This window comes from Triticum aestivum, chromosome 3B (assembly GCF_018294505.1).
Source record: "Triticum aestivum cultivar Chinese Spring chromosome 3B, IWGSC CS RefSeq v2.1, whole genome shotgun sequence".
NCBI classification, from domain to species: Eukaryota; Viridiplantae; Streptophyta; class Magnoliopsida; order Poales; family Poaceae; genus Triticum; species Triticum aestivum.
The window spans coordinates 404,126,530-404,138,696 of record NC_057801.1 but is presented as its reverse complement, the minus strand read 5'-3'; the positions used below and the strand labels follow the sequence as shown (position 1 = coordinate 404,138,696).

At 46.2% G+C, this 12,167-nt stretch overlaps 1 protein-coding gene across 1 annotated transcript; it reads right to left on the bottom strand.

Moving 5' to 3' along the window:
- Window positions 1–10,527: 10,527 nt before the first annotated feature.
- On the bottom strand, window positions 10,528–11,854 carry LOC123070074 (uncharacterized). Its single transcript, XM_044493091.1, has one exon. It carries the CDS (start codon window positions 11,733–11,735, stop codon window positions 10,767–10,769), a length of 969 nt encoding a protein of 322 aa, XP_044349026.1. The 5' UTR covers window positions 11,736–11,854; the 3' UTR covers window positions 10,528–10,766.
- Between the last annotated feature and the right edge of the window lie 313 nt (window positions 11,855–12,167).

Genomic DNA, 12,167 nt, shown 5'->3' with positions numbered 1-12,167 from the left:
AAAATCTCCAGAAAGTTACGCGGTGTTTTGGACTCCGTTTGATATTGATTTCTTGCGATGTAAAAAACAAGCAAAAAACAGCAACTGGCACTAGGCACTGGGTCAATAGGTTAGTCCCAAAAAATGATATAAAGTTGCTATAATGATTGTAAAACACCCAAGAATGATAAAATAACATCATGAATACTTCATAAATTATAGATACGTTGGAGATGTATCAGTAACTCGTTCGGATTGGTCATTGTTGATGATTTTTCAAGATTTACATGGGTGTTCTTTCTTGATGATAAATCGCAGGTCCAAAAGATCTTCAAGAACTTCGCTAGGAAGGCCCAAAATCAATTTGAAGTGAAGATCAAGAAGGTTCGCAACGACATCGGAATGAAGTTCAAGAACGCCATTGTGGACACCTTTCTTGATGAAGAAGGGATTTCACATGAGTTCTCGGCTGCGTACACACCTCAACAAAATGGAGTTGTTGAGAGGAAGAACCGGACTCTTATTGAGATGGCGAGAATGATGCTTGATGAGTACAAGACGCCAAAATACTTTTTGGCAGAAGCGGTTGAGACAGCCTGTCATGCAACAAATCGTCTATATCTTCACAAGCTACTCGGCAAGACGACATATGAGCTTCTCACCGGTAACAAACCCCAAGTTGGATACTTTTGAGTATTCGGCTCAAAGGGTTATATTCTTGATAAGCATCGTCATTCGAAATTTGCTCCTAAATCTCATGAAGGTTTCCTACTCTGTTATGGCTCAAACTCTCACACTTACTGTGTCTACAACAATTTCAACTGAAAGGTTGAAGAGACGGTAGATGTGAAGTTTGATGAATCTAACGGCTCGCAAGTAGAGCAATTGCCAATTGATGTAGGTGACAAAGACCCTCCAAAAGAAATACAAGACTTGTCTATTGGCAAGATTCGCCCAACGGAGGTGAAGGAGAGCACCTCGTCCGTCCAAGTGGAAGCCTGAACTTCACGCCAAGGTGAACCACAAGTTGACTTGGAGGCATGCACAAGTGGAACACATCAAGATGATGGAAACGAGGATGTACAACAAGATGAACCTCATCGACCTCCCTCTCCACCTCGACAAGAGAACAATAACGCCAATGACAATGAATAAAGACAAGAGGAAGAACAAGAAAATGAACAGGATATTCCACCCGACCCAAAAAAAAAGATCTCACGAGTTCGAGCAAGAGTCTCAAGAGATCATCCCGTTGAAAAAATCTTCGATGATACTCAAACTGGGAGAATTACTCGCTCTAAAACTCGTTTGGCTAACTTTTGTGAACATTACTCATTCATTTCTAGTATTGAACCTATGAAGGTTGAAGAGCCTCTTGATGATCCGGATTGGGTGAATGCCATGCATTAAGAGCTACACAATTTCGAGAGGAATCAAGTATGGACGTTGGTTGAAAAGCCCGATGAGAAGCACAATGTCAATGGAACCAAATGGGTGTTTAGGAATAAGCAAGATGAAGATGGACAAGTTGTACGCAACAAGGCACATCTCGTCGCCCAAGGCTACACTCAAGTCAAAGGTATGGACTATGGTGAGACATATGCCCCCGCTGCTAGACTTGAATCCATTCGCATCTTACTTGCTTATGCCAATCACCATGATATCACATTATACCAAATGGGCATTAAAAGTGATTTTCTAAAAGGTGAAATTGAGGAGGAAGTTTATGTTAGACAACCCCCCGACTTTGTTAATCCCAAGAAGCCTGATCATGTTTACAAACTTCACAAAGCTCTTAGACAAGCTCCTAGAGCATGGTATAAATGCTTAACTAAGTTTCTCAGTGAAAAAGGCTTTGAGATAGGAAAATTTGATTCTACACTTTTACCAAAAGGGTTAATGGTGAATTATTTGTGTGCCAAATTTATGTGGATGATATCATATTTGGTTTGACTAATCCTCATTTTAGTGAAAAGTTTGGAAGGCTAATGTGGGAGAAGTTTGAGGTGTCTATGATGAGTGAACTCAAGTTATTTCTTCGTTTGCAAATCAAGCAAACTAAGGAGGGTACCTTTGTTTCCCAAAAAAAGTACACCAAGGACTTATTCAAGAAGTTCAACATGCAAGAAAGCAAAGATTTGAAAACACCCATGCCTACTAGTGGACATCTTGACTTAAATAAGGATGGCGAACCGATTGACCAAAAGGTTTACCGCTCTATGATTGGTTCATTGTTATATCTATGTGCCTCCCGTCCCGATATTATGCTAAGTGTGTGCATGTGTGCACGATATCAAGCGCCCCCCAAAGAATGTCATCTTAAGGCAGTGAAAAGGATAGTGAGATACTTAATTCATACAACAAACTTTGGCATTTGGTACCCTAAGAGGTCTTCTTTTGATCTTGTAGGCTACTACGATTCGGACTATGCCGATGACAAGGTTGATATCAAATCTCATTTGATATCAAATTTCATGATTGTCATTTTGGATAGAAAAGTGCTCTTCCTTCCAAAACTAACCCATGTAGGTAGATGAACTCAAACTACAAGCGGTGCTCCCAACTCTTGATGAACTACATCAACCTTGAGCATCCTACACAAGTTCAACTACATGATCAAGATCAACACCACCACCAAGGTATGTTATTCCATCTTAGAGAAGCTTTACCCCAAGTCATGGGTCAAAGAAGCTCAACAAGATGTGAATACATCAAAGTGCTTAAACAAAAAAATGGCAACCCCATTTTGAGCTTAAACAATGAGTATGACCTATGATCGAGTGACTTCACTTGACTCCTAAGTCAATATACTCTAACATAGGTGACTTTGTCGCTGACCAATTCTAGATGAAGTTCTCTAGTGTTTCTTTGTGTTCTTGCATTTGTCTCTTGCTTGCTTGTTCCCCTTTCAAAAAAAACTTCATCTAGATTTCATTTCTTTTCTCTGTTATTTTCTGCATTCCCTGCGTCTAATTCATTGTAAATCCTTTAGTTAATTCCTTGTAAATCTTTGTGAGATCTTGTTTTCCAAGTGAGCTGAGATGACAAAATATTTCCTCTGTATTGAACTCAGCCTCACTAATTTCTGCACATCGGCTAGACCGAACTGTAATATTACATTGAAGAGTGTTCATCGGTACAACCGCCAAGGACGAACCCGGTCTGACTGATATGCATCATCTCTGACACTGCCCACTCGTTGTGACCGGTGTAAAAGAATCGGTGTTACCGATTTCACTACTGAGAAAACATTTTGACATTGCAATTGCCATTTCTTCTCCAGCTCCACTTGATGATTCTTATCCTCTACTCGCATCTTAAACTACATGCTGCTTTGTCATGTGACTCAAGGATCAAACCTGTTTGACTCATGCTCCAAAAGATCCCTTCTTGGAAATTGATGTCAAAGGGGGAGAGAGAGAGCACATCAGACCTTATAACATAAGAGAGAAAGCATACTTTAAGATTCTCCAGATGCCCATTATCCATAGAGGAGTGAAGTCACATGTCTTTAAGAGGGGAAAGACATGTTAGTAGATGTTACTGTGCTCTGTCTTTGCTCTCATTTTCTCTTACCCTATCTTCTCCCATTATCCAATATTAGATTCAGGGGGAGAAAGAGTTTATATCTAAGGGAAGAAAATCTTTGGAATTCATTGCATATCTTTTATCCTTGGGGACATGTCTATATCCAAATAGAGTACTAAGTGCTCACTCACTACATGTCATCCTAGTCTTGGTACTCTTGTGGTTTCCTGAACTTGCTTTGATTAGTAGGTGTTCTTGTGTTATCTAACCCTGTTTTCTCATGTTCATGTTTTCCAAAGTCAGCTCAAGACCACAAGGTAGGTATATGCATCACACTCATGTGCATGATGATCTCTTGCTATTGCACATATTGTTTGCAAGAAGGACTCATGAACATGAAGGTACATCTTCTGTATTTACTTTCATTTGCTCTGATGCATATAGCCAAGATACATGTAGCTCGTTGCTTGCTCTGACATGCTTATGCATTCACATGCTTCCATAGTCTATCTTCACATGATTGCATACATGTAGGGGGAGCCAATGCATGTTACATGTCTTTCCAAAGCTTTACTTGTTATTCTTCATATCCTTATCTAAAGCTTTGATGTATGTTGTCATCAATTACCAAAAAGGGGGAGAATTGAAAGCACAAGTGCTCCCTGGATGATTTTGGTAATTAATGCCAACATATCTCTTGTTGGACTAATGTTTTTATCTAGTGCATTTCAGATGAGTTCAACATTGGAGTGGCAGGACAAGAGGATGTGGAACCCCTTCAAGATGCTAAGGACAAATATTGGCAAAAGCTCAAGACTCTTCACTTCTATTTTAGTGATCCAAGATCACATTGAGTCCATAGGAAAAGCCAATACTACTAAAAGGGGATGATGTGTTGCTTAATGGTCTACTTGCTCAAAGTGCTTAGTGATATGCTCCAAAGCCCTCAACCACTTTCTCAATTCCAAATATGTCCAAAACCTAAATTCAAACTCGGCCCATCGATTTGATTCATTCGGCGCCACCGAGTTCATTGACATAACCACTGCCAGAAATCCTAATCGGTCCGGTCTCACCGATGGGATCTCAGTTTCATCGAGATGGCCTTGCAAACTCTCTGTTACCTGTTGCAATTATTTCGGTCTCACCGAGATGTGCAATCGGTCACACCGAGTTTGCCTGCCCAACTCTTTGTTTGCTCATTGCTAAAATGGGTATCACTGAGTTCATGCAATCGGTCACACGAAGATGAGGTTTTGCCTTAACCCTAGCACATCGGTTCCACCGAGTTGACCTTGTCAGTCCCATCGAAAATCCTAATGTTCACATTTTGAACTAGATTGGTCCCACCGAGTTTCTTTATTCGGTCTCACCTGTAAATTGTGTGTAAGGGTTAGATTTTGTGTGGAGGATATATATACCCCGCCACCCCCATTTCCATTTGTGAGAGAGCCATTAGAACGTGCCTACACTTTCACTACCTATTTTCTGAGAGAGAACCACCTACTCATGTGTTGAGACCAAGACATTCCAATCCAAACACAAGAAACTTGATGTCTAGCCTTCCCCAAATTGCTTTCCACTCAAATAATCTTTCCACCATATCCAAATTTGTGAGAGAGAGTTGAGTGTTGGGGAGACTATCATTTGAAGCACAAGAGCAAGGAGTTCATCATCAACACACCATCTATTACCTTTTGGAGAGTGGGGTCTCCTAGATTGGTTAGGTCTCACTTGGGAGCCTCCGTCAAGATTGTGGAGTTGAACCAAGGAGTTTGTAAGGGCAAGGAGATCGCCTACTTCGTGAAGATCTACCCAAGTGAGGCAAGTCCTTCGTGGGCGATGGCCATGGTGGGATAGACAAGGTTGCTTCTTTGTGGACCCTTTGTGGGTGGAGTCCTCCGTGGACTCGCGCAACCATTACGCTTCGTGGGTTGAAGTCTCCATCAACGTGGATGTATGATAGCACCACCTATCGGAACCACGCCAAAAACCTCCATGTCTCCAATTGCGTTTGCAGACTCCAATCTTATCCCTTTACTTTCTTGCAAATTGTATTCTTTACTTTCCGTTGCTCATATACTCTTGCCATGCTTGCTTGAAATGTATTGTGAATGCTTAAACTTGTGCTAAAACTCCACCTCACCTTGAAGAACTTAAAAATGTCACTTTTTCTAGTTGAGTGTCTAATCACCCCCCCCCCCTCTAGACACCTCTTCTTGATCCTTTCAGTAGGCTTGGGATCTTTGTAATTGGGCATCATTTGGATCAATGTGCACATGGTATCATATTTGCCATCCAAGGCTCTAAGGATCTTCTTGATGATGAACTTGTCGGTTATCTCTTCACTTCCTAAGCCAATAATCTCATTTGTGATGAGAGCAAGCCCAGAGTACATTTCAGCGACTCCTTCACCATCCTTCATCTTGAACTTGTCAAGTTGACTTTGAAGCACATACAACTTGGATTCCTTGATGAACTCGGTACCTTCATGCATATCAACCGAAGTTTCCCAAATTTTCTTTGCATTCTCAAGGCGGTTGATTCTGTTGAATTCCTCAGGGCATAATCCATTGAAGAGAATATCACATGTTTGAGCATTTATTGCAACATCTTCAATTCTTCCGCGGTCGCTTCATGATCCGGTTCTCTACCATCCTAAAACAATTCACCTTGCAAGCCAATGCGAACAACAACCCAAATGGTGGGGTTATGACCAAGAATATGCATTTTCATCTTATGCTTCCAACTAGCAAAATTTGTACCATCAAAATACGGACCGCTACGATGATAGTTACCCTCACTAGACGCCATACTCTCCTAGTTTGTTAAACCAAGGCTATGATCACGAAAGCAATGCAAATCAAGGCTTATAGAGACCAAAACTCTGATACAACTTGTAGGATCGAAAGTATGTCTAGAGGGGGGTGATTTAACTACTTGACAAAATAAAATTAACCTTTTCCCAATTTTAGTTGTAGGAAGATTTTAACAATTATGACAAGTCAAGTAACACCATACACATGCAAGTCTAAGAGTGTAGCAGCGGAAAGTAGGACATTGCATATGTAAGTAAAGGGAAGGGCTTGAAGAAGGCAAACGCAACGGGGACATGATGGTTTTTGGCGTGGTTCTGATAGGTGGTGCTACCGTACATCCACGTTGATGGAGACTTCAACCCACGAAGTGTAATGGATGCACGAGTCCACGGAGGGTTCCACCCATGATGGATCCATGAAGAAGCAACCTTGTATATCCCACCATGGCCCTCGCCCACAAAGGACTTGCCTCACTTGGGTAGATCTTCACGAAGTAGGCGATCTCCTTGCCCTTACAAACTTCTTGGTTCAACTGCACATTACGATGGAGGCTCCCAAGTGACACCTAACCAATTGAAGAGACACCACTCTCCAAAAGGTAATGGATGGTGCGTAGATGATGTACTCCTTGCTCTTGTGCTTCAAATGATAGTCTCCCCAACACTCAACTCTCTCTCACAGATTTGGCTATGGTGGAAGAAGGATTTGAGTGGAAAGCAACTTCAGGAAGGCTAGAAATCAAGGTTCAAAAGGTTGGTATGGAACCTCTTGATCTCAACACATGAGTAGGTGGTTCTCTCTCAGAAAATGGATGATGGAAGTGTAGGCACATTCTGATGGCTCTCTCTTGAATGAAGAGGGGTGGAGGGGTATATATAGCCTCCACACAAAATCCAACCTTTGCACACTTTTGACTCATCTCGGTGGCACCGATTAGAAAACTCGGTGGCACCGATCTGTTCAAAAATATGAACGTTAGGAATCTCGGTGGGACCGCCTGGAACAACTTGGTGGGACCAATGTGCTAGGGCTTAGGGCAAACATCATCTCGATGGCGCCGATTGCATCAACTCGGTGGGACCAAAGTGAAGCAATAAGCAACAGAGAATCTGTCACGCCAACTCGGTGAGACCGGTTGCATAAACTCGGTAGGGCCAAAGTGAATGCAATAGATCATAGAGCGCTGGCAAAGCCATCTCGATGGGACCGAGATCCGTATCGGTGTCACCGAATCGATAGGGTTTCTGGCACTGGCTATTTCAAATGAAGTCGATGGCTCTGGATAGAAAGAATCGATGGGCCGAGTTTGGAATTTGAGTTAGGACATATTTGGATGGAGAAAGTGGTTGAGGGTTTTGGGGGCAATATCACTAAGCACTTTAAGTAGACCATTAAGCAACACCTCATCCCCTTTTAATAGTATTGGCTTTGCTATGGACTCAATGTGATCTTGGATCACTTAAATAGAAATGAAGAGTGTTGAGCTTATGCCAATCTTTGTCCTTATCATTTTATCATTTTGAGGGAGGTTCCACATCCTCTTGTCCTTGCCACTCACTCTTGAACTTTGTGTGAAATATACTAGATGGGACTATTAGTCTAACAAGAAATATATTGACATTAATTACCAAAATCACCCAGAGAGCACTTGTGCTTTCATCCGGCTATTTAAGCTGACTGCCGGCACTGAAACCCTAACCATCCACATTTCCCCCTCCCTTCTGCCGCCGCCACTTTACGCTCGTCGTCCGCCACTTTCCGCTCGCCATCCGCCACTTTCCGCTAGTAGCCATGCTCCCACGACGCCGAGCAATGTTTCTAATGCCGGAGCACCGACTGCAGCTCCTTGAGCAGGTCCTAGCAAGGCACGAAGCCCGGATCAGCGTGGGGCTACCTCGGGATGCGGTAGATCCCAAGGAGGAGGAGCACGAGGCAAGGGGGGAGGAGGAGGACGTGGGGGACGCTGGGCCACGGATCTGCAGGCAGAGTAGCAAGCGATCCTCGATTCCCTCCGGTTGAAATCGGCGGCGGGGGCCAAGCACCGTCTACTGCAGGAGGCAGAGGCGGAGCACGCCGCGGACATCGACAAGATGCTCGCGTTTATGGATGAGGAGGATGAGCTGGAGCCCTCCTATGCACCCATCTACCCGGAGCCTGGCATGGACGTCGTGGACATCTCCGATGACGAAGCTTAGATTAGTCTAGCGTGCCGCACGTACTACGTAGGAAATCTTTTGGATGGTTCGTATGGATCTAAGGGATGAAATATGAGATACTCAGATGCATATCATCAAATATGAGACATGACGCAGACTAACACATAGCCTAGTGGTGGGAAGGGGCTGATGTAGACTAAGGCATAGCCTAGTGATGGGAAGGGGCTGCTGCCTTTCCTCCCACCCAGGTTCAAGGCATGGTACTTGTAACTTGGTTTTATTGCATCTATTATACTGTAGGGGCCTTTCTTATAGTCTTAAAGTAAAAAAAATAGAGGCAAGATCGGTCAGCTTCCACTCTTAGACCGTGTAGAATGCTATGCTTAGGAAGATGCTTAGAAAAATAAACCGGGGTTTTCTGAAGCACCAGTGCCTATTTCTATATGAGAGACGCCTAATTAAGCGTCTGCCCTATACAAATAAGAATCGGCGTTTAAAAAAAGATTGGCTTATTTCTTTAAACACCTTTCATTGTAGGCTTTAGGATTGGCTGTGTGTGGAAGAGGCACTGACGGACGAGGTGTTTTTTCCCACTCCGACCTCTCGTTCCGACTGCTCGCCCGACGACCACCCGCCCCACCTTGTCCCCGACTTGAATCCATGTGACGCCGCCTCACTTGAGCCGGCACGCTCGCCTCGCAGCCATGACCCCCCGCCATGAGGACCTCGGACAGCAGCCATGGATCGGCGTGTGACGCGACGCCATGGATGGCAACAGATGCCGTCTCAGGCAAACGCGCGCGAGTTGGGTGGCAGCCGCCCCATCCCAGCGTCGACGGCATGCGTGCGTGCAGGAACATGCCACGGTATCCTTGGCGTCTGTGCTGTGCAGGGGCACGGCGGGGCTCCGAGCTCTCGCGGCACCACGACCTGGACCGTGACGAGCCGTGTGTGCGTGCGCGTTGTCTCCCGACTCCGCCCGCGGCTAAATTTCATGTTTTGACCCTTTTTTCAAACCTATTCGAGATCTGACCCCGGTTCGTAAAATTTTTGAGATCTGACCCTTTTTGCTACCGCCACAGGTTTTGGCGGTAAGGTATAACATGCTACCGCCACGGCATAAGACGGTAGGGTTTAACTGCGCCATCACGATCGTTAAACATGAAAAATACCCTACCGCCAAAGTCTTCGGCGGTAGCCCATTGTATCCTACCGCCAGAATTGTTGGCGGTAGGGTCTGCACCCCCACAGCACCCACCATCTCACCCACTGTAGCAGTGTGTCAACCATGCATATAGTACAGGAAATATTTCTTAAATGGAGAACCCCTGCCACCAGACATGCATGCTATGATGATGCACAGCTACAGTGATCCATGCCTCCATCCCATGCGTTGCTTCTGCAGCTAGCTGCATGCGCTAGCTCGAGCTCTGGCTCTATCTCTGTCATCCTTTCTCTCTCTCTGGCTGTTTCTTTGCTGCGTGGTGTTTCAGCCCCAGGACTAGGGCAAGGCCTAGAGCGGCAGCTAGAGGACTAGGGCACGGCCTAGAGCGGCAGAGAAGCTACTCTCTTTTCTGCGGTGTAGTATATGCAGACTCTACCGCCAACAATTGCGGCGGTAGGATATAATGGCCTACCGCTATTTCCACGTTACGACGGCGTGACGGCGCAGTTAAAACCCATCGCCATAGCCCGTGGCGATAGCATGTTATACCTTATCGTCAAAGTCTGTGGCGGTAGCAAAAAGATCAGACCTTGAAATTTTTACAAACCGGGGTCAAATCTCGAATAGGTTTAAAAAAAGGTCAAAACACGAAATTTTGCCTCCGCCCGCTGCTCGCTCGTGCGCGCTGTATACTTGCGTGCGTGCGTGCTATCTGCTGGTGTGCGCGGGGTGTGTGATTGTGCGCTAGTCCTCTGGCGTGTGTGTGCTCTGACTGTGCCACCGTGCCGGACGGCGCACACAACGATAAATTGAAGAAACCAATCTCCACTGTGAGGAAGGACAGCACATACTAGAATGTCAAAAGAGATGCAATCAACCATGGGTCCGCAACTCCATCATCCACTATTTATGCCCAATTCCATTACATCGTGATTCTGAGAAAGGAAAAGGAATCTATTACATCAAAACCACCGAGCAAGCAAAGATCAAGGGATTCACAGTTAATGAAAACTGATAATTATAACATGTCTAATACTGTATACACAAATATACCTGCGTCAACTAAATGCAGAAGGAAATAAAAAATAAAGCTGGGGATGGCCAGGCACTATGATCCTTCTATCTGATCTTCTTGTTCATGTTGCCGGCGAGCTGCCGCATCTGGAACCTCCAGAACATGAAGATGGCGAGGGCGGCGCCGACCAAGATTAACAGCGCCACCATCTCCCCCTCCCCCTCCTTTTTCCACTCCACCTCCTCGATCCGCCATTCCCTCTTCCCCTCCACCTCCGCCTCCACCAGCGCGTACAACCGCTTCCGCTCCCTTACCGCCACCGCCGCGACAGCGCCATCCGGTTCCCCCACGTCATGCTCCGCACAAGACACCCACCCGTCGTTGCTCCAGACCAGGCGCAGAGTCGTGGCCCCGCCCACCGCCACCGTCCCATCGCTCCGCACCGCGACGGCGATCGGCGTGGGGGGCGTAAAGGCCCCTGAAACGGCTCTTGCGGATCCGTCCTCCATGTCGACGCGGAGGAGGTGGCCGGTGCTGGGACGGCCGACGAGGAGGAACCCGCGGCTCACGTGTGCGGTGAGGGAGGAAAGGGGCTCCGAGCCATAGACGGGCGAAGCAGGGAGCGCGGCGAGGTCGCCGTCAGGGGAAAGGCTGTAGATTTGGGCGCCCAAGGTGAGGAAGGCGACGCCAGATTGTGGGTCCACGGCGACGCCGCCGGGCGCGGCGGGGTCGGGGAGCGTGGTGGAGAAGAGGAGGCGATGGGGGCGAGGGGTGCGGAGGTCGAAAGCGGAGACGGAACCGGCGGACGCTACTATGAGACGACGGCGGCGGTCGTCAACGGCGACTGCGGAGGCACCGGGGGACGCGATCGATTCGGTCACGCCGGCGTCGGATACGGATAGGACGGCGTCGCCTCCGCCGGCGACGACGAAGTGCTGAGCGGTGGGGTCCCAGGCCAGGGAGGAGGGGGAGACGCCGCGACTAGGGATGAAGGTGACGACGTGCCGAGCCGAGGAGGGGCGTGGGGCAACTGCGGCGAGGATGAGCAATACCGCTATGTAGGAGGCGGCCATGTTGGAAGGGTTGGGTTGTGGGTAGATTCAATCGGAAGAAGACGATCTGAACCCGTCTTTGACTAGTTATGGCCTCGAGGATCAAAGCGAACAGCTAGAGCACGCGTGATAACAAAAATTCTCGGCCCTAGCGGCTCCCTAGCCACTTGATCAATCCATCATGTGCGCTTGCCACATGTAATAACAAAATATTTAGGACATGTACAATCGTTGATATGATAGCTTTATCATAAACCTTGCATGTAATTTAAAGATGGCAATGCAACATGTACACAAGGGGTTACCTCTTAATCTTATCTAAGATAACTAGCTATTTCCAAAATTATGGTGACATATATTGGGCTAAGATATCATCTCTTAAATAAGTGAATTCTCTCTCATCCACCTCAGCAATTATCATATGTGGCACACCTAAGATAGCACCATTGTACA